Here is a 23,278-nt window from a genome sequence, read left to right as displayed (position 1 = left end):
AAGTAGGCAGAGCCAAGCACGAGCTAGCGAGATTCTATTGGTCCGTTCTAGCAGACATCTGCATATTTTCGTTAGGGAAGTGCGCGTGTGCAATTACTCAAATTCGCCTTTGCACTCCTTTTAAACAAAGCAAAAAAAATAAACTTTGGCAAATGATAAAGTCTACAAAACTTATTCCACTCTGTTCATAACAGATTGTAGTTTTGGGAACATAACACTGTATTGAGATCCAGAATATTTGCAGAATTTCGGCCAAAATCCATCTCCTTCCATCTTCTATCACTGCCGGCCACTAGGCTTTCTTTTGGTACCATATTTGGTAGTGAGTGAAACCACCAAGCGGATGCTTCACATTTATACATCCGGTGAAATATCTGGCTCATTGTCACTGTGACGTGGCTGCTAGCTAACGCGCTAGCTGACTAATCTCTCGTGGACAGAACAGAGTATGGTTGCCGAGATAGATAACTAACTAGCTGACGTAGCAGTTAGTTTTGCTGCTATAGTAGCTGATACAATTTTTTTTACAGATCATGTTGTCTGTATAAGTAACGTTAACTGTTACACAAGAGTGAACCCAAGAAAAAGATGCCTCACAAGAAAAACGGGATACCGGACAGGTAAATATGTACTGTAAACTGGTAGCTAGCTAATGCTGGACTTCAACTGGCAACGGGACAGGGCTATAGACTGACTCTCTGTCATATTGATGTCCTGCTCTCCCATACAGATGGGAAGACTACCAGGCAGTAGGGAAAAGGATACCTGGGACACGGTTCATCTCGTTTAAAGTCCCTCTGAAACAGGTACGGCTAACTAAGTCAGAGTGTTTGTGTGTGTTCAGTAGTTCTTGAGGGGTTGTGTAAAATGGGTATTGGAGTGTTAGTAGTTAGTAACACTGTGTGTGTGTGTGTGTGTGTGTGTGTGTGTGTGTGTGTGTGTGTGTGTGTGTGTGTGTGTGTGTGTGTGTGTGTGTGTGTGTGTGTGTGTTTCCAGTCCCTGTGTCGTCGTGTGGAGCGTTCTGAGGTGTTTGGTCCGTGGGAGCTGATGCAGATTCTGGAGAAAGACGGACAGGAACTGGGACTGATCATAGACCTCACTTTTACAACACGCTACTACAATCCTGAGGTATACACACAAGCAAACCCCCCCCTCCCCCCCACACACACTGACTGTGTATAGTGTAGTATCTGATCTGATGTGTGTGTGTGTGTGTGTGTGTGTGTGTGTGTAGGACCTTCCAGACTCTGTGTTCTACCTGAAAATCTTCACAGCAGGTCATGAAGTTCCCAGCGATCCCACAATCCTTAGCTTCAAACGTGCCGTCTGCAGGTTCCTACAAGACAACGTACACAATGGTCAGTCATTTACATTTTAGTCATTTAGCAGATGTTCTTATCCAGCGACTTAACAGTTTGTGTGCATTAATACTGTAGCTAGGTGGGACAGCCACATATCACAGTCATTGTAAGTACATTTTTTCCTCAAAGTAGCTATCAGCAAAGTCAGAGCTAGTAAGCGGGAAGAAAGTCAAATGTGAGTGTTAGTTCATGAAAGGGATTATTTAAGATGGTCTTCGACGAGGTAGGGTTTCAGATGTTTTCGGATGATGGGCAGGGACTCTGCTGTCCTAGCTTCAGGGGGAAGCTGGTTCCACCATTGGGCTGCCAGGACAGAGAAAAGCTTGAACTTGGCAGAACTCGGGTTGGGGTGTAAGGCTTGAGCATAGCCTGAAGGTAGGGAGGTGCAGTTCCTCTTGTTGCTCCGTAGGCTAGCACCATGGTCTTGTAGTGGAGGTAAGCTTCGACTGGAAGCCATTGGAGTGTGCGGAGGAGCGGGGTGACATGGGAGAACTTGGGAAGGTGTGACACACACAGCCACCCTCACAGGTGATTAGTGTAACTGATTAGTTCATCATCAACACATCAGCAGGAAGGCAAGATTATGTTAAAAACGTTTTTATTATCTTTCTCTTTCACAGATAAGCTGATCGGAGTGCACTGTACTCATGGTCTCAACAGGACAGGCTACTTGGTCTGTAGGTAAGGAGTGTTTAGCAGATTTTGTGGAGTTTCTGGTAGATTCTAGTAGATGTGGTAGATGTGCTTACAGTATAAAACCGGCCTCTCTTTTCAAATCAAATTTTATTGGTCACATACACATATTTAGCAGATGTTATTGCGGGTGTAGAGAAATGCTTGTGTTCCAAGCTCCAACAGTTCAGTAGTATCTAACAATTCACAACAATACACAAATGTAAAAGTAAAATAATGGAATTAAGAAATACAGTACCAGTCAAAAGTCTGGAGACACCTACTCAAAATATATTTTATATTTGAGATTCTTCAAAGTAACCACCCTTTGCCTTGATGACAGCTTTGCACACTCTTGGCATTCTCTCAAACAGCTTCATGAGGTAGTCACCTAGAATGCATTTCAATTAACAGGTGTGCCTTCTTAAAAGTTCATTTGTGGAATTTCTTTCCTTAATGCATTTGAGCCAATCAGTTGTGCTGTGACAAGGTAGGGTTGGTATACAGAAGATAGCCCTATTTGGTAAAAGACCAAGACCATATTATGGCAAGAACAGCTCAATTAAGCAAAGAGAAACGACAGTCCATCATTACTTTAAGACATGAAGGTCAGTCAAACCGGAAAATTTTAAGAACTTTGAACGTTTCTTCAAGTGCAGTCGCAAAAACCATCAAGTGCTATGATGAAACTGGCTCTCATGAGGACCGCCACAGGAAAGGAAGACCCAGAGTTACCTCTGCTGCAGAGAATAAGTTCATTAGAGTTACCAGCCTCAGATTGCAGCCCAAATAAATGATTCACAGAGTTCAAGAAACAGCCACATCTCTTAACATCAACTGTTCAGAGGGGACCGTGTGAATCAGGCCTTCATGGTCGAATTTCTGCAAAGAAACCACTACTAAAGGACATCAATAATAAGAAGAGATGCTTGGGCCAAGAAACACGAGCAATGGACATTAGACCGGTGGAAATCTGTCCTTTGGTCTGATGAGTCCAAATTTGAGATTTTTGGTTCCAACCGCCTTGTCTTTGTGAGACGCAGAGTAGGTGAACGGATGATCTCTGCATGTGTGGTTCCCACCATGAAGCATGAAGCATGGAGGAGGAGGTGTGGGGGTGCTTTGCTGGTGACACTGTCTGAGATTTATTTAGAATTGAAGGCACACTTAACCAACATGGCTACCACAGCATTCTGCAGCGATACGCCATCCCATCTGGTTTGCACTTAATGGGACTATAATTTGTTTTTCAACAGGACAATGACCCAACACACCTCCAGGCTGTGTAAGGGCTATTTGACCAAGAAGGAGAGTGATGGAGTGCTGCATCAGATGACCTGGCCTCGACATTCACCTGACTTCAACCCAATTGAGATGGTTTGGGATGAGTTGGACCGCAGAGTGAAGGAGAAGCAGCCAACAAGTGCTCAGCATATGTGGGAACTCCTTCAAGACTGTTGGAAAATCATTCCAGGTGAAGCTGGTTGAGACAATGCCAAGAGTGTGCAAAGCTGTCATCAAGGCAAAGGGTGGCTACTTTGAAGAATCTCAAATAAAAAATTTGTTTATACCGTTTTTTGGTTACTACATGATTCCATATGTGTTATTGTGTTATTCCATATGTGTTTTTCTTTATTTAAAAATAAAGAAAAACCCTTGAATGAGTAGGTGTGTCCAAACTTTTGACTGGTACTGTACATAAATATTAAGACGAGCAATGTCGTAGTGGCATTGACTAAAATACAGTAGAATAGAATACAGTATATACACATGAGATGAGTAAAGCAGTATGTAAACATTATTAAAGTGACTAGTGTTCCATTATTAAAGTTGTCAGTGATGTGTACGCCGAGGAACTTGAAGCTTTCCACCTTTTCTACTGCGGTTCCGTTGATGTGGATAGGGGCGTGCTCCCTCTGCTGTTTCCTGAAGTCCATGATCATCTCCTTCGTTTTGTTGACGTTGTCCTCTCTCTTCCTCTTCCTCCCTTTCTCTCACTTCTTTCCTCCTACTTCTCTTTTCCTCCTCTCTTACTCTCTCTTCTCTTCAGGTACCTGATAGATGTAGATGGGATGGATCCTAAAGAGGCTGTAGAGTGTGAGTACTTAACCTCCTTTTAAGAATTGTGTGTGTGCACTTACCCATGGGTGTGTAATGTTCTCTCCCTGTGTTATTCCAGTGTTTAACTCTTCGCGTGGCCACTCCATAGAGAGAGCGAACTACCTGAAAGACCTACAGACTGGGCCAAAGAGAAGGTCATCTGTCTCTGTCTGTCTGTGTGTGTGTTGGTCAGTCGTTCTTTATATCTCTATCGTTGTCTCAGTCCATCAATACTTTATTGTATCCATCCCTCTCTCCCTCCTTCTGCAGTAACTATGGGATGGAGAAGTCGGAGCAGGAGCCAATCAGAGGCCGCTCTGCCAGTCGGCATGAAGATATTCCGGATGGTCCTGCCTACCACCATGACAGACATTATGACAGGCATTACGACCACAACCACTCTGTGTAAGCACCCTGACCTCTAACTAGAGCTGGCCGATATGGACAAAAATCCATAACGATAAATGTAACAAGTTTATAACAACATAACTGTACACCACAGTTTTTTTTTATATTACCCTTAACATTTCTACTACTACTTTGAATGTTGTAGCTAACAACTGTCCCATTAACAGTCACCCATATTAGCAAACTTATTTCATTTGAAACTTCACATTTCTCTAATAGAGCCCTATAGGTTATTTATCGTAATGAACAATATCAGCAAAATATTTTTGGTCTATCGTCCCAGCTCTACCTTTAACCCCTATATACAAAGCCTCTAGCTATATATTTAAGTAATAAGGCCCGAGGGGGTGTGGTATATTGCCAGTATACTATGGCTTAGGGCTGTTCTTAGGTACGACGCAACGTGGTATATTTGCCATATACCACAAACCCCAGAGGTGCCTTATTGCTATTATAAACAGGTTACCAATGTAATTAGAACAGTAAACAAGTAGTTTTGCGTCATACCCGTGTTATTTTGTCTCATATACCTCGGCTTTCAGCGAATCAGCATCCAGGAGCCAAACTACCCAGTAGTAGACTTTTATGACTTTTGGAACTTAAGTGAACATCATAAGTGTGTTTGTGTGTGTTACACCCCCCCCTTTTCCCCTCAGAACAGCGTCAATTTGTCGGGGCATGGACTCTACAAGGTGTCGAAAGCGTTCCACAGGGATACTGGCCTATGTTGACTCCAATGCTTCCCACAGTTGTGTCAAGTTGGCTGGATATCCTTCGGGTGGTGGACCATTCTTGATAGACACGGGAAACTGTTGAGCGTGAAAAACCCAGCAGCATTGCAGTTCACCTACTACCATACCCCGTTCAAAGGCACTTACATCTTTTGTCTTGCCCATTCAACCTCTGAATGGCACATATACACAATCCATGTCTCAATTGTCTCAAGGCTTAAAAATTCTTATTTAACCTGTCTTCTCCCCTTCATCTACACTGATTGAAGTAGATTTAACAAATGACATCGATAAGGGGTCATAGCTTTCACCTGGATTCACCTGGTCAGGTGTCCTTAATGAGCAAGTGTCCTTAATGATTTGTACACTCAGTGTATATAATCTGTGTGTAAGGACCCTGACCCTTGACCTCTAACCCCTATATACATATATACTATGTCTCTATATATCTGTATTGTTGGGTGTCTGTTTGAAGGTTCTCTCACTCTCTCCAGGCCTCTCCACCAGAGAGGTATGAACTACCAGACTCACGGCCACGGTCTGCTCCCTCCTTCTCTGCCTCCTTACGGCATGTGGCCCTCCCACCCAAACCTTTTCCCGCCTCGTCCCCCTCACTTCAACAACTACCAGTGGAGACCCCCTCAGCCACAGAACAACTGGAGGATGCCCTACTTCCCAGAGGAAGACCGTAGGAGAGAGGAGAACTGGAGATCATCCCACCATCACGAGGACGAGAGGAGGAGAAGTCGCTATCCCCCCCGGCCCTCCCCCTTCCCCCGTTCTTCCCCATTACTCCCTCGAGGGGTGGACTAATGAGCCTGAGGGGCCCACGTCCTCCCTCCCCTCTGAAGAATGGCCCACAGAGGAGAGTCTACCCACGACACCGACACACACGCAGAAGAGACTGTACCTAATGGGGAGAGGAGGAGAGAGGGAAGGAAAGAGAGGGGGAGTGCAGTTGGTGTATTCTTTGTAACTTTTTAAAATGAAATATGAAGCTTACTGGGTGTGTTTGACTGGTACAGTTCCATGTGGGCTGAATAGTTTGATTTTCTTTTAAAAACAGGTTTTAGGTTTTTATCGAGAGATGACATGTTTTGAGAGCGAAGCCTTAGTTCACTTACATAATGTGCCTGACTGACTGACTGTTTACTGACTGACTGACTTTTGATTGACTGACTTAATGACTGTTGGCTGACTGACTTGTTTCAGATAGACATGAGTTGCAAATGCCCTCTCTCAGTTCCATGTATGGATCAAGTATGACACGGCAGGTCAGAGGTCACTATGTTGTGTCAGACTATGTCTTGCTCTGCTCTGAGTGTTTTTGATCAAAGCTAATAAAGAAAATTGGGAGTTGGAACAACCTCTGGACTCATGAGTTTATGTCCACTATGTCTTATAACTCCATGGTCTGTTCCAACTGTAAATGCTACACTAAGAATGAAACAATACATTTTGAACTGCTGTGAAGACTTCTAAAGTCTTCTGGGCCCAGTTTTTCAAAAGTTATCTATCCGGATTTCGGCTATCGGATAGGATTAAATGCATACAAATCGAATGAATAGAACGGATGCCCCCATTTGAGCCAATGATTAGTCTGTTCTATTCTTTCTATTTCTGTGCATTTAATCATATCCTATAGGCGAAATACAGAGAACTTTTGAAAAACCGGGCCCTGGTGATTTTCATAATCAGATTACATATTAAAAGGCTCCAACAAAATAACGTTTCTGGTCGCTGTCATGAACACTTGAAAAGCAACATATGTGATATGTCCTGCCACACCTAAGACTAATTTTAAGACAAACAGACATTCCTGCCAATAGATAGATACAGTGCCTTCAGAAAGTATTCACACCCCTTGAGTTTTCCACATTTGTTGTATAACAAAGTGTGATTCAAATGGATTTAATTGCCATTTTTTTGTCAACGATCTACACAAAATACTCTGGAATGTCAAAGTGTAAGAAAAATTCGGAGGAAAAAACACTTGATTAGATAAGTATTCAACCCCCTGAGTCAATACATATTAGAATCACCTTTGGCAGCGAATACAGCTGTGAGTGTTTCTGGGTAAGTCTCTCAAAGCTCTCCACACCTGGATTGTGCAACATTTGACCATTACTCTTTTCAAAATTCTTCAAGCTCTGTCAAATTGGTTGTTGATCATTGCTAAACAACCATTTTCAGGTCTTGCCATACCCTTTTAAGCAGATTTAAGTCAAAACTGTAACTCGTCCTCAGGAAAATTCACTGTCTTCTTGGTAAGCAACTCCAGTGTAGATTTTGCCTTGTCTTTTAGGTTATTGTCCTGCTGAAAGGTGAATTAATCTCCCAGTGTCTGGTGGAAAGCAGACAACCAGGATTTCCTTGAGGATTTTGCCTGTGCTTAGTTCCATTCCGTTTCTTTTTTATCCTGAAAAACTCCCCAGACCTTAACGATTACAAGCCTACCACTATGGAGAGTGGTACTCAGTAGGGTTGATTATTTTCCCGGTATTTTACAAATGTTCCATCCCGAGAATACATCACTTTTCTCCCGGGTAACGCGGTATTTCCCGCCAAAACCGGAAGTGTAATTCAAAAGCATTATAAAGCATATAAATGGGCCTATGTCTGGATTTGATTAGAGCGTATATATATATTTCTTTTTTTACCCCCTTTTCATCCCCAATTTCGTGACATCCAATTGGTAGTTACGATCTTGTCTCATCGCTGCAACTCCCTAACGGACTCGGGAGAGATGAAGGTCAAGAGCCATGAGTCCTCCGAAACATGACCTGCCAAGCCGCAGTGCTTCTTGACACACTACTTGCTTAACCCGGAAGCCACCCACACCAATGTGTCGGGGGAAACACCGTCCAACTGACGACCGATACATACATATATGATATAGGCTACTGCACATTATGCATGACAGAAAAACATAAAAGCCCATAGATGTAGCTAGCTATATGCTCTCTTGGGTAAATAAATGAAACTAGCTCCAGTAGGCTAATCTATTTGAGTGTGGACTGTATTACTGTAGTGTGTTGTATTATACTGGATTATATGACTGGAATTATGCACATAATTCAAACCATGATAAAGCAGGGAGAGAACATGCGATTCTGGTGCAGCACATGCGGCCTACAAAGTTCCAAGTATAGGCTAGCGAATTTGATTTTGAAATATAAATGGGGCCTATTTCTATGATTAGTAGGCTGACGCATATATAAATATACCTTTCATAATATTTCCCCTAATGTTATTAGCCTACCTCCTCTTTCTCTCTCTATTGTTGCTTCATTCCTTCCTCGCTTTCAACAGTTAAATGAAATAAGTTTTGTTGTCCTTATCTTCAACATTCTAATGACATCCTTGAATAATAAATCCTTGAATAATATAGGACTAGAATTAGATGCAAAAGGCTTTCACTTCTCTTCACGAAGATTGAATGGTTATGGGTCTGAATTAATAACTAACTGCTAAAGCTTACCACTATCGCGCGTTCACTTGCCTTTCAAACTACTTGTGAGTTCTATTGGCTACTGTATTTAACATTCAGCAAACGAGCTTGCGTCCCTCTTCGAACAGTCTATTGGTACTGTATAAGAAATGCTAAAGAAAATAATGGCTATAAGTTAGAAGCTTATTATGCATAACCCATCCTTAATTAGCTGAATATAGGGCTAATACTGCATTGAATTTATTACATGAAAGAGGTAGGCTAGGACATCTATGAAGTGCCTTCGGAAAGTACTCAGACCCCTTGACTTTTTCCACATTTTGTTACGTTACAGCCTTATTCTAAAATGGATTAAATAAATAAAAATCCTCAGCAATCTACACACAATACCCCAGAATGACAAAGCGAAAACAGATTTTAGAAATAACCCCCCCCCCGAAATACCTTATTTACATAAGTATTCAGCCCCTTTGCTATGAGACTCAAAATTGAGCTCAGGTGCATCCTGTTTCCATTGATCATTCTTGAGATGTTTCTACAACTTGATTTGAGTCCACCTGTGGTAAATTAAATTGATTGGACATGATTTGGAAAGGCACACACCTGTCTATATAAGGTCCCACAGTTGACAGTGCATGTCAGAGCAAAAACCACGCCATGAGGTCGAAGGAATTGTCTGAAGACTGTGTTGAGGCACAGATCTGGGGAAGGGTACCAAAAAATGTCTGCAGCATTAAAGGTCCCCAAGAACACAGTGGCCTCCATCATTCTTAAATGGAAGAAGTTTGGAACCACCAAGATGGTCACTCTAACAGAGCTCTAGAGTTCCTCTGTGGAGATGGGAGAACCTTCCAGAAGGGCAACCATCTATGCAGCACTCCACCAATCAGGGATTCATGGTAGACCAGACGAAAGCCACTCCTCAGTAAAAGCCACATGACAGCCTGCTTTGAGTTTGCCAAAAGGCACCTAAAGACTCTAAGACCATGAGAAACAAGATTCTCAGGTCTGATGAAACCAAGATTGAACACTTTGGCCTGAATGCCAAGAGTCGCGTCTGGAGTAAACCTGGCATTTGTTTTAAATTAGCAATAATTTAGATAAACCTGTTTTTGCTTTGTCGTTATTGGGTATTGTGTGTAGATTGATGAGGGGAAAAAACAATTTAATCAATTTTAGAATAAGGCTGTAACCTAACAAAATGTGGAAAGAGTCAATGTGTCTGAATACTTTCTGAAGGCACTGTATAGGGCTATATATCAATCTAGAACATGATTATCTATTTTGAATGCAATCTGAATGGAGTTGATGGAGAGAGAGAAGGATTGCTAGAGTGCTCGCATGTGCACTGATTTACAGCAATGATATTCGAGTGATAGGCTGTTTTAAAACTCTGCAGCTGCAATAAATAAAAAAATCTTTACAATTGAAAGATAAGGTGACACCCGAAAGCCAGATGGAGATGGGTAAATTAGACGCGCATTCTGTCTTTATATTACTGTAGCATAGGCTACCTGTCATGAGATGATAGGTCTACATGCATTGTGAACTGCGCTCCATACTGAGATGGGCTGTCTGTCTCTCCCAATAGGTGACATTCATTAATGATTCATCATGCAGAGGACATAGAGAAGCCAGATTTAGACATCACATATAATTTAACAGTTCTATTTCACGCCATGCTGTTCATATCAATAATTTATTATAATTTACCGGTTTCTCACAATTATTTATCCCGGGAAAAGGGAGGGGTTTTGGCCGTTAAATCCTGGTAAGTGTCGCCATTCAACCCGTACTCAGTAATGTGTTATATTAGAGTTGTCCCAAACATAACACTTGTATTCAGGAAAAAAAAGTATTGCTTTGCCACATTTTTTGCAGTATTACTTTAGTGGCTTGTTGCAAACAGGATGCATGTTTTGAAATATTTGAAATAACTGTTTTAAAGTCACCATTGGCGTGGTTAAATCCCTGAGCGGTTTCCTTCCTCTCCGGCAACTGAGTTAGGAAGGTCTCCTGTATCTTTGTAGTGACTGCGTGTATTGATACCCCATCCAAAGTGTAATTAATAACTTCACCATGCTCAAAGGGATATCCAATGTCTGCTTTTTATTTTACCCATCTACAGTGAGGGAAAAAAGTATTTGATCCCCAGCTGATTTTGTACGTTTGCCCACTGACAAAGAAATGATCAGTCTATAATTTTAATGGTAGGTTTATTTGAACAGTGAGAGACAGAATAACAACAAAAAAATCCAGAAAAACGCATGTCAAAAATGTTATAAATTGATTTGCATTTTAATGAGGGAAATAAGTATTTGACCCCCTCTCAATCAGAAAGATTTCTGGCTTCCAGGTGTCTTTTATACAGGTAACGAGCTGAGATTAGGAGCACACTCTTAAAGGGAGCGCTCCTAATCTCAGCTTGTTACCTGTATAAAAGACACCTGTCCACAGAAGCAATCAATCAATCAGATTCCAAACTCTCCACCATGGCCAAGACCAAAGAGCTCTGCAAGGATGTCAGGGACAAGATTGTAGACCTAAAAAAGGCTGGAATGGGCTACAAGACCATCTCCAAGCAGCTTGGTGAGAAGGTGACAACAGTTGGTGCGATTATTCGCAAATGGAAGAAACACAAAATAACTTTCAATCTCCCTCGGCCTGGGGCTCCATGCAAGATCTCACCTCGTGGGGTTGCAATGATCATGAGAACGGTGAGGAATCAGCCCAGAACTACACGGGAGGATCTTGTCAATGATCTCAAGGCAGCTGGGACCATAGTCACCAAGAAAACAATTGGTAACACACTACGCCATGAAGGACTGAACTCCTGCAGCGCCCGCAAGGTCCCCCTGCTCAAGAAAGCACATATACAGGCCCGTCTGAAGTTTGCCAATGAACATCTGAATGATTCAGAGGAGAACTGGGTGAAAGTGTTGTGGTCAGATGAGACCAAAATCGAGCTCTTTGGCATCAACTCAACTCGCCGTGTTTGGAGGAGGAGGAATGCTGCCTATGACCCCAAGAACACCATCCCCACCGTCAAACATGGAGGTGGAAACATTATGCTTTGGGGGTGTTTTTCTGCTAAGGGGACAGGACAACTTCACCGCATCAAAGGGATGATGGACAGGGCCATGTACTGTCAAATCTTGGGTGAGAACCTCCTTCCCTCAGCCAGGGCATTGAAAATGGGTCGTGGATGGGTATTCCAGCATGACAATGACCCAAAACACACGGCCAAGGCAACAGAGGAGTGGCTCAAGAAGAAGCACATTAAGGTCCTGGAGTGGCCTAGCCAGTCTCCAGACCTTAATCCCATAGAAAATCTGTGGAGGGAGCTGAAGGTTCGAGTTGCCAAACGTCAGTCTCGAAACCTTAATGACTTGGAGAAGATCTGCAAAGAGGAGTGGGACAAAATCCCTCCTGAGATGTGTGCAAACCTGGTGGCCAACTACAAGAAACATCTGACCTCTGTGATTGCCAACAAGGGTTTTGCCACCAAGTACTAAGTCATGTTTTGCAGAGGGGTCAAATACTTATTTCCCTCATTAAAATGCATTTTTGACATGCGTTTTTCTGGATTTTGTTGTTGTTATTCTGTCTCTCACTGTTCAAATAAACCTACCATTAAATTATAGACTGATCATGTCTTTGTCAGTGGGCAACCGTACAAAATCAGCAGGGGATCAAATACTTTTTTCCCTCACTGTACCAATAGGTGCCATTCTTTGCGAGGTATTGGAAAACCTCCATGGTCTTTGTGGTTGAATCTGTGTTTGAAATACACTGCTTGACTGAGGGACCTTACAGATCATTGTATGTGTGATGTACAAAGATGTGGTAGTCATTCAGAAATCATGTTAAACACTATTATTGCACAAGGAGTGAGTCCATGCAACTTATTTTGTGACTTGTTAAGTAATCTTTTACTCCTGAACTTATTTAGGCATGTCATAACAAATGGGTTGAATACTTATTGACTCAAGACATTTCAGCTTTTCATTTTTAATTAATTTGTTTTAAAAAATCGAAAAACATAATTCCACTTTGACATTATGAGGTATTATGTGTAGTAGGCCAATGACAAAAATGTGGAAATGTGGAAAAGTCAAGAGGTGTGAATACTTTCTGAAGGCACTGTATATCTCACCAAGAGCTTTCTGTTGATGTGTAATAGTCGTTTTAGACCAAAATATCAGTTACAGTTACCCTTGAAATAATAAAACATCTCGACAAAATCAGCACCTTGGTCAGTTCCTCTTCGTAGCTACCTCGCATGCGCAGTCCTGCTGTCACGACTTGTCTTCTCCAACTCCAATCTAGAGGTAAACATGGCGTTGAATGTGTTGAAGGGGACGGTGAGCGAAGCTGTTAACGAGCTCTCCTCAGCCGTTACCGGCGGCAACAAAACGGCTTCCTCCCGGAAGCACGTCCTGGCCCTTAATCGCGACTATATCTCCCATCCGCGCCTGAGTGAGTTATTACAGTGTCTGTCGGGGCAGTAGCCACAGCCCGATAGGAGATAACGTTGGGCAGTCTGCGGCAAGTGATGATGACTAGTATTCAGGGACGTCGATTCCTATTGAAACTAATTGTTATAATTGCTGTAAAATATAAGTTTCTCATAGCCTAATGATTTCAAATAAATCTTATTTCACCATCACCACCCCTCAAAGTGTTTTTCAGGAGTTGCATGAATTGCTGCTTCTTACTACAAGGGGTGGGGGCAGTGTGCGAGTAACTCTGTTTTCTGTCTGTACTGTAGCTTATAAGACAGTATCTGGAGTCAACGGGCCTCTGGTGATTCTGGATCAGGTGAAGGTGAACGATCACAGATGAGTACATCTCCAAACCAACATGCTGTATTAAACACAGCCAGTCTCTGATCTGCAGCGATGTTGTCCAGTACCCCTGTTGTGGTGAATTCATCCTCCTGACCCTGTGTGTGTGTGATAGTTCCCCAGGTATGCAGAGATCGTCCACCTGACCCTGCCAGATGGAACCAAGAGGAGCGGCCAGGTGTTGGAGGTTACAGGTCTAAAGCTGTGGTGCAGGTCAGTTTGTGTATGTGTGTGTGTGTTTGAGGGGACATCAGGGACATCTTAGTCGAAGCAGTGCCACAAAACACAACGCGTTATATTTTAGCGCGAACGCTGAGCCTTCGCTAGCCGATGCAGCTGATAGTGGGCGCTAGAGCTGGACTATCGTCTAGCATCGAAAAACTGGAAAAATATGTGTACTGTCTTAATAAAACACAATTTTCCACCACCATTTTCAGATTTCCGGACAACTTAAAATGTTGCACACCAAGTTCAGCCAAGGGTGTGCAACATCCTAAATCCTGCCGAAACCCGTTTAAACCTGTCTGAAGGCTGTAGGCTAAAAACAGCCTTGTAGCCTTATTATAGTAATATTTCCAGTGGCAATTTGGCATTTCAATCTTGGCTGGGCAAACTCTTTTTACAATTTTTTATGCAAGCCAGCAAAGCCACAACACAACACTAAATATTACATTAATTGCACTATAACGGTGACAAATGGTTCCCACAAACTGTTTGGGCCTACATAAAGCTGTCCCAACAGCAGAGCTTTCTTTTCAGCACCATGGAGTGAATCCTTACCACTGCGACACCTGGCTATCAGCGGAGCCTTGTCTGGCAGCGAAACAGTTCATTCAGCCTAATTTACTGCCTTTTTAAAAAACATAGCTGATATGGATAACTTGTTTAACAAATGTGGTTTCTACTGACAATTGAGATGTACAAACTATGGCATAAGGGAACAATGAGCGAATAAGAAGTAATCCGTAATTTCGATTAAGACACTAATGAGTGAGCTAAGATGGACGTAGTCAATATAACTATTTGTTCAGCACCTTTGAAATGTACAGCGACAGAATTCAGAACAAGGCCCGTTCTTACAGTATTCTCCCTGTTCACCAAGTCAGAACCGTAGGATAAATAAAGGAGGCATATAAGCAGACAATGAAAGCTCTTACAATATTCGATGAAGACATTTCTCTAAAACAGGCTATAGGCTACATGTGCACCACCAAGTCAGCACAGTAGGCTAAGTTATGAGGGGGAAGGGACCAAATTATTAGGGTGAGGCACACGGCTACAAACAGCTTACTACACAACATACACTTAGTATTACTTTTTTAGCTACAGTATACATATCTCCCTGGCATATTACATCATTTATACAGAAGCATACAATACATTTTTGGACTCACTTTGTTGTGCTGTAGTCATTTGAATAGGAAGGTGGCGCGGCGGTCCTTCTTGTGGTCAAATTCTGTCATCAAACTTTGTCATCAAAGTCTGGCATTCTCGGGATTTATGGTGCTTTCAAGACAACTGGGAACTCTGAAAAAAACAAGGTTCCCGAGTTCCTGATTTGGAATTCCGAGTTGGATGACCGTTCAAAACGTATTTTCTCAGTTGGAGCTAGTTTCTTTCAGAGTTCCCAGTTGTCATGAACTCACTGAAGTCTGAGATTTCCCAGTTCCGAGTTTCCAGTTGTTTTGAACGCGGCAGAAGTCATGTTGAATTGACAGCATGGCGAATATATTCAACATTTTCTGGCCCATGGTGTTGCATGTGAATGTTTATCATTTTAAGCTTGGGAAAGAGACCCTTAAACCCAGACTTGGACCACACGCCCTCTCCACTGAATAGCAGGCTAGTGATTGTTTTGTAACGCTTGCAGTTAGCCACTAATTCCTTCCAAACCACTCATTGTTGAATTTGCGATTTCCAACTTGTAATGTTTATGTCCAATGGCCGATTTGCACCGATACGTTTTATCTATAGTTTCTCTTCATATGACAAGGATTGAAAAGGATCTGCCAGTAGATTATCGACTTGATTCAGGATGATGACTGCTTGTCTAGCTTGCTAGCTAAGATTTTGAAAGTATGACGTTGACATGATCAGTCTAATCAAAGCTATATGATGTGATTTGACGTAATCTTATCTGTGGCCAATGACCTTGAGCCTTCTTAGATGGGCACTTCTAATGTAAATCTATGGCAGCACCGAAGGGGCTAGAATTTTCAAGCTCTCCCCGTAGAGTTTGTGGTGAGTAGTGTCCCCATGAGTAACAGAACACTGAGCCAATCACGGCGCAACTAGAGAACATTACCAACCCCGACACTCTGTATTTTGCGCAGGCTGCCCTACCACCACAGAAAGCACTGAGCTAGGCTGAAACACCTGCATTTTGGAGCTGCCTTACTCAAGAAAGCAAAAAAGAGACCATGTTTGGATGCGGCTTTATTAACTCAATGATTATTTGTTTTAACATCGTTTGCAAACTGATATGTGACACATATGAATGCCAAAATAACATGCAAAACAGGCAAAAAATATATATACAGTCAAAAGTTTGGACACACCTACTCATTCAAGGGTTTTTCTTTATTTTCACTATTTTCTACATTGGAGAATAATAGTAAAGACATAAAAACTATGAAATAACACACATGGAATCATGTGGTAACCAAAAAAGTGTTAAACAAATCAAAATATATGTTATATTTGAGATTCTTCAAAGTAGCCACCCTTTGCCTTGATGACATCTTTGCACACTCTTCAAATCAAATCAAATCAAAATGTATTTGTCACATGCGCCAAATACAACAGGTGTAGATCTTACAGTTAAATGCTTACGTACAAGCCCTTAACCAATAATGCAGTTTTAAGAAAGAATACCAAAAAAATCACAAAAAAATACAATATAAAATAATAAGAAATAAAGTAACAAATAATTAAAGAGCAGCAGTAAAAATATCAATAGCGAGGCTATATACAGGGGGTACCGGTACCAAGTCAATCTGCGGGGCCACCGGTTAGTCGAGGTAATTGGGGTAATATGTTCATGTAGGTACAGTTATTAAAGTGACTATGCATAGATAATAAACAGAGAGTAGCAGCAGCGTAAAAGAGGGGTGGGGGGGCAATGCAAAAATGAGAATGGGTGCGTGCTCAGTCCTCTTCTTTTTCCTGTAGTCCACAATCATCTCCTTTGTCTTGATCACGTTGAGGGAGAGGTTGTTGTCCTGGCACCACATGGCCAGGACTCTGACCTCCTCCCTATAGGCTGTCTCGTCATTGTCGGTGATCAGGCCTACCACTGTTGTGTCATCGGCAAACTTAATGATGGTGTTGGAGTCGTGCCTGGCCATGCAGTCATGAGTGAACAGGGAGTACAGGAGGGGACTGAGCGCGCACCCCTGAGGGGCCCCCGTGTTGAGGATCAGCGTGGCGGATGTGTTGTTACCTACCCTTACCACCTGGGGGCGGTCCGTCAGGAAGTCCAGGATCCAATTGCAGAGGGAGGTGTTTAGTCCCAGGGTCCTTAGCTTAGTGATGAGCTTTGAGGGCACTATGGTGTTGAATGCTGAGCTGCAGTCAATGAATAGCATTCTCACATACAGTGGGGAAAAAAAGTATTTAGTCAGCCACCAATTGTGCAAGTTCTCCCACTTAAAAAGATGAGAGAGGCCTGTAATATTCATCATAGGTACACGTCAACTATGACAGACAAAATGAGAAAATAAAATCCAGAAAATCACATTGTAGGATTTTTAATGAATTGATTTGCAAATAAATAAGTATTTGGTCAATAACAAAAGTTACTCAATACTTTGTCATATACCCTTTGTTGGCAATGACACAGGTCAAACGTTTTCTGTAAGTCTTCACAAGGTTTTCACACACTGTTGCTGGTATTTTGGCCCATTCCTCCATGTAGATCTCCTCTAGAGCAGTGATGTTTTGGGGCTGTCGCTGGGCAACACAGACTTTCAACTCCCTCCAAAGATTTTCTATGGGGTTGAGATCTGGAGACTGGCTAGGCCACTCCAGGACCTTGAAATGCTTCTTACGAAGCCACTCCTTCATTGCCCGGGCAGTGTGTTTGGGATCATTGTCATGCTGAAAGACCCAGCCACGTTTCATCTTCAATACCCTTGCTGATGGAAGGAGGTTTTCACTCAAAATCTCACGATACATGGCCCCATTCATTCTTTCCTTTACACGGATCAGTCGTCCTGGTCCCTTTGCAGAAAAACAGCCCCAAAGCATGATGTTTCCACCCCCATGCTTCACAGTAGGTATGGTGTTCTTTGGATGCAACTCAGCATTCTTTGTCCTCCAAACACGACAAGTTGAGTTTTTACCAAAAAGTTCTATTTTGGTTTCATCTGACCATATGACATTCTCCCAATCCTCTTCTGGATCATCCAAATGCACTCTAGTAAACTTCAGACGGGCCTGGACATGTACTGGCTTAAGCAGGGGGACACGTCTGGCACTGCAGGATTTGAGTCGCTGGCGGCGTAGTGTGTTACTGATGGTAGGCTTTGTTACTTTGGTCCCAGCTCTCTGCAGGTCATTCACTAGGTCCCCCTGTGTGGTTCTGGGATTTTTGCTCACCGTTCTTGTGATCATTTTGACCCCACGGGGTGAGATCTTGCATGGAGCCCCAGATCGAGGGAGATTATCAGTGGTCTTGTATGTCTTCCATTTCCTAATAATTGCTCCCACAGTTGATTTCTTCAAACCAAGCTGCTTACCTATTGCAGATTCAGTCTTCCCAGCCTGGTGCAGGTCTACAATTTTGTTTCTGGTGTCCTTTGACAGCTCTTTGGTCTTGGCCATAGTGGAGTTTGGAGTGTGACTGTTTGAGGTTGTGGACAGGTGTCTTTTATACTGATAACAAGTTCAAACAGGTGCCATTAATACAGGTAACGAGTGGAGGACAGAGGAGCCTCTTAAAGAAGAAGTTACAGGTCTGTGAGAGCCAGAAATCTTGCTTTTTTGTAGGTGACCAAATACTTATTTTCCACCATAATTTGCAAATAAATTCATGAAAAATCCTACAATCTGATTTTCAGGATTTTCTTTTCTCAATTTGTCTGTCATAGTTGACGTGTACCTATGATGAAAATTACAGGCCTCTATCATCTTTTTAAGTGGGAGAACTTGCACAATTGGTGGCTGACTAAATACTTTTTTTCCCCACTGTAGGTGTTCCTTTTGTCCAGGCATTCTCTCAACCAGCTTCATGAGGTAGTCACCTGTAATGCATTTCAATTAACAGGTGTGCCTTCTTAAAAGTTAATTTGTGGAATTTCTTTCCTTCTTAATGCATTTGAGCCAATCAGACCTTACAGTGAAATGCTTACTTACAAACCCTTAACCAACAATGCAGTTTTAAGAAAAATACGTTTTAAGAAAGTATTTACTAAAATAAACTGAAGTAAAAAATAGATAAGTAAAAAATGATGTGGAAACAATGTTAATTCAACCAGTGTCTGCCTAGTAGGAGGTGTGTTGACTGTGATAAAGGCATTGGATTATGAGCAGTCTTGTTTGCTAAATTAACAAATGAAGTAGGCAGTGGCATGGTGCACATAGCCATAGAAGCACAGTGAAATATGCCTCAATGCTGTCATATTCGTGGCTTATTGGGGTTGTGTTTTTCAGTTAGTTGTTTTTGGCCACTTATCCCATGAAAGTGAAGGTCATTCCAATTAATTTGAATGTCATTCCAGTGCTCTGCTTGCTATGAATTCTATCTGATGGTGTTTACATGTTTAGGTAAAAAGACAAATAATATCCCGTTTGGAACACTGAGAAGTAGAGAGCATTTATTTTAGCTCAATCTAATTGGGTGGGCCTGGCACCCGAATGGGTGGGCCCAGACCCATCCAGGCCCACCCATGCCTATGCGGCTGCGTGAAAACCGTTTTAATGGGCACACAAATCCAAAATGATGTACAGTATGTGATTACAAAATCAAATGCTTCTAACAAAAAGAGTCGCCTAACGCCAGGAAATGTTTTTCTGAATGACAATTACAGTGCCTTGCAAAAGTATTCATCCCCCTTGGCGTTTTTCCTATTTTGTTGCATTACAACCTGTAATTTAAATGGATTTTTATTTGGATTTCATGTAATGGACACACACAAAATAGTCCAAATTGGTGAAATGAAATGAAAAAAATAACATGTTAAAATAAATTATACAAAATAAATAACTGAAAAGAGGTGCGTGCATATGTATTCACCCCCTTTGCTAAGAAGCCCCTAAATAAGATCTGGTGCAACCAATTACCTTCAGAAGTCACATAATTAGTTAAATAAAGTCCACCTGTGTGCAATCTAAGTGTCACATGATCTGTCACATGATCTCAGTATATATACACCTGTTCTGAAAGGCCCCAGAGTCTGCAACACCACTAAGCAAGGGGCACCACCAAGCAAGAGGCACCATGAAGACCAAGGAGCTCTCCAAACAGGTCAGAGACAAAGTTGTGTAGAAGTACAGATCAGGGTTTGGTTAAAAAAATGTATCAGAAACTTTGTACATCCCACGGAGCACCATTAAATCCATTATTAAAAAATTGAAAGAATATGGCACCACAACAAACCTGCCAAGAGAGGGCCGCCCACCAAAACTCACGGACTAGGCAAGCAGGGCATTAATCAGAGAGGCAACAAAGAGACCAAAGATAACCCTGAAGGAGCTGCAAAGCTCCACAGTGGAGATTGGAGTATCTGTCCATAAGACCACTTTAAGCCGTACACTCCACAGAGCTGGGCTTTACGGAAGAGTGGCCAGAAAAAAGCCATTGCTTAATGAAAAAAATAAGCTAACGCGTTTGGTGTTCGCCAAAAGGCATGTGGGAGACTCCCCAAACATATGGAAGAAGGTACTCTGGTCAGATGAGACTAAAATTGAGCTAAAATATGCACGCTCAAGTTTTCTGTTTTCTTGTCTTATTTCTTGTTTGTTTCACAATTACAAATATTTTGCATCTTCAAAGTGGTAGGCATGTTGTGTAAGTCAAATGATACAAACCCCCCAAAAATCAATTTTAATTCCAGGTTGTAAGGCAACAAAATAGGAGGGATGAATACTTTCGTAAGCCAATGTACCTGGATGTTGTGATATAGCATGCCATGCAAAAACAGCCAAAGTGCGGGGAAACAGTGTTCGGATGAATGTCCAGAATATTTTGATGTCTCGTTTGTTGCGCCAGTGAAGACAGTTGTTGTCCACTTTGGATTCAATCCAATACACCTACATTTATGTTGATGATCTGCTATTGTCAGCTTGATTTACACAGCGCAGTACCTTCCACAAAAGGTTTTGCTTGACACGTAAGCCATCGTAGTATTGATGTTAATTGTTTGTAACTTTCTCATCAGGTCTCAAAAACACACATCTAACAATTCTCCTGGTGCGTGTGTGTGTAGATGTTTGAGGGGACATCAGGTCCCGTGTAGCTCAGTCGATAGAGCATGGCGCTTGCAACGCCATGGTTGTGGGTTCGATTCCCACGGGGGCCCAGTATGAAAATGTATGCACTCACTAACTAAGTCGCTCTGGATAAGAGCGTCTGCTAAATGACTAAAATGTAAAAATATAAATGTATTGATACTAAGAAGACCAGCTGTGAGTTTACAGGAGACATCCTACGCACACCTGTCTCTGAAGATATGCTGGGTAGGAATGTAATACTTTTTACACACATACAGTAACACACGTCTCTGAAGACTATCAATCTGAATGTGTGTATGTGTATATATGCATTTCTGTTTGCAGGTCGTGTGTTTAATGGATCAGGCAAGCCCATCGATAAAGGCTCCGCAGTAATGGCAGAGGACTACCTGGACATCATGGGTACACATCTACTGATATAGATTGAGAGAAATGTATGTAAAGATAGTGTTGTTCCTACCCAGAGGAGATGATTGTGTGTGTGTGTGTGTGTGTGTGTGTGTGTCCAGGCCAGCCTATCAACCCTCAGTGTCGTATCTACCCGCAGGAGATGATCCAGACAGGGATCTCTGCAATAGACGGCATGAACAGCATCGTTAAAGGGCAGAAAATACCATCTTCTCTGCTGCAGGACTGCCACACAACGAGGTACACACACGCACACATACACACACACAAACACACACAAACACACACACACACACAGTGTACCTCCCTCAACCCCCATCTTTAGCATTAAGAGCTGTGTGAATGGCCTGGTAATCTGTGTGAAGGTATTAAAGCAGCACATCCAAAGGGTCTAGTACTGATTAAACCTACTAATGAAATTGATTCATTCATTTGTATCATTTCCTTTTAATTAGTTCAGTTTGATGAAATGGGGAAATGAGCTTTGAGCTTTTCATATCCTGCAGCGTGTGTATATTTTACTATCTCTCTTTCTCTCTCTCTGTCTCTCTCTCGTGCTCTCTCTCTCTCTCTCTTGCTTTCTCTTTCAATTCAAATGGGCTTTATTGGCCTGTGGAAACGTGTTTACATTGCCAAAGCAAGTGAAATTAACAATAAACAAAAGTGAGAAGACACAAAACAATATCAACTAAAAACAATTAGAAATTAACAGTAAACATTGCAGTCATTAAGGTTTGAAAAATATAGACATTTCAAGTGCTATATTATCAGCTACAGTGCATTCAGAAAGTATTCAGACCCCTTGACTTTTTCCACATTTTGTTACGTTACAGCCTTATTCTAAAATTCATGAAATATTTTTTTCCCTCACATAATAACCCATAATGACAAAGCAAAAAACGTTTGTATTTCTAATTTTGCAGATTTACATTAAAAAAAAACATAAATACCTTATTTCCAAAAGTATTCAGACCCTTTCCTAGGAGACTCAAAATTGAGCTCAGGTGCATCCTGTTTCTATTTATCATCCTTGAGATGTTTCTACAACTTGATTGGAGTCCACCTGTGGTAAATTCAATTGTTTGGACATGATTTGGGGAAAAAACACACCTGTCTATATATGGTCCCACAGTTGACAGTGCATGTCAGAGGAAAAACCAAGCCATGAGGTCGAAGGAATTGTCCGTAGAGCTCCGAGACAGGATTGTGTCGAGGCACAGATCTGGGGAAGGGTACCAAAACATGTCTGAAGTATTGAAGGTCCCCAAGAACACAGTGGCCTCCATCATTCTTAAATGGAAGAACTTTGGAACCACCAAGAGTCTTCCTAGAGCTGGCTGCCTGGCCAAACTGAGCAATTGGGGGAGAAGGGCCTTGGTCAGGGAGGTGAACAAGAACCCAATGGTCACTCTGACAGAGCTCCAGGTTTCCTCTGTGGAGATGGGAGAACCTTCCAGAAGGACAACCATCTCTGCAGCACTCCACCAATCAGGCCTTTATGGTAGAGTGGCCAGACGGAAGCGACTCCTCAGTAAAAGGCACATGACATCCTGCTTGGAGTTTGCCAAAAGGCACCTAAAGACTCCCAGACCATGAGAACCAAGATTCTCTGGTCTGATGAAACCAAGATTGAAATCTTTGGCCTGAATGCCAAGCATCACGTCTGGAGGAAACCTGGCACCATCCCTACGGTGAAGCATGGTGGTGGCAGCATCATGCTGTGGGGATGTTTTTCAGTGGCAGGGACTGAGAGACTAGTCAGGATTGAGGAAAAGATGAACGGAGCAAAGTACAGAGAGAAACTTGATGAAAACCTGCTCCAGAGTGCTCAGGACCTCAGACTGGGGT

General features: G+C 42.2%; 1 protein-coding gene and 1 pseudogene across 2 annotated transcripts in view; both read left to right on the top strand.

Moving 5' to 3' along the window:
• Positions 1-384: 384 nt before the first annotated feature.
• LOC311128513 (RNA/RNP complex-1-interacting phosphatase homolog) lies at positions 385-6,283 on the top strand. Its single transcript, XM_084160706.1, is given in 11 exon segments — positions 385-620; positions 731-806; positions 997-1,128; positions 1,235-1,358; positions 1,982-2,042; positions 4,084-4,130; positions 4,213-4,288; positions 4,404-4,538; positions 5,767-6,033; positions 6,035-6,124; positions 6,126-6,283. Coding segments are annotated over 11 exon segments (1,101 nt in total). The 5' UTR covers positions 385-588; the 3' UTR covers positions 6,187-6,283.
• A 6,777-nt stretch (positions 6,284-13,060) lies between these two features.
• The window catches only part of LOC311127485 (V-type proton ATPase subunit B, brain isoform-like), a 28,634-nt pseudogene continuing 18,416 nt past the window's right edge, over positions 13,061-23,278 (top strand). The window contains exons 1-6 of the transcript in view: positions 13,061-13,202; positions 13,495-13,550; positions 13,686-13,834; positions 21,183-21,247; positions 21,347-21,424; positions 21,532-21,670. The product of the transcript in view is annotated as a V-type proton ATPase subunit B, brain isoform-like (transcript). The remainder of the gene's footprint in view (positions 13,203-13,494; positions 13,551-13,685; positions 13,835-21,182; positions 21,248-21,346; positions 21,425-21,531; positions 21,671-23,278) is intronic.

Source organism: Coregonus lavaretus (assembly GCF_964263955.1).
Source record: "Coregonus lavaretus genome assembly, chromosome: 4".
NCBI lineage: Eukaryota > Metazoa > Chordata > Actinopteri > Salmoniformes > Salmonidae > Coregonus > Coregonus lavaretus.
The sequence above is the reverse complement of the archived record's forward strand: the minus strand, read 5'-3'. Positions and strand labels throughout refer to the sequence as shown.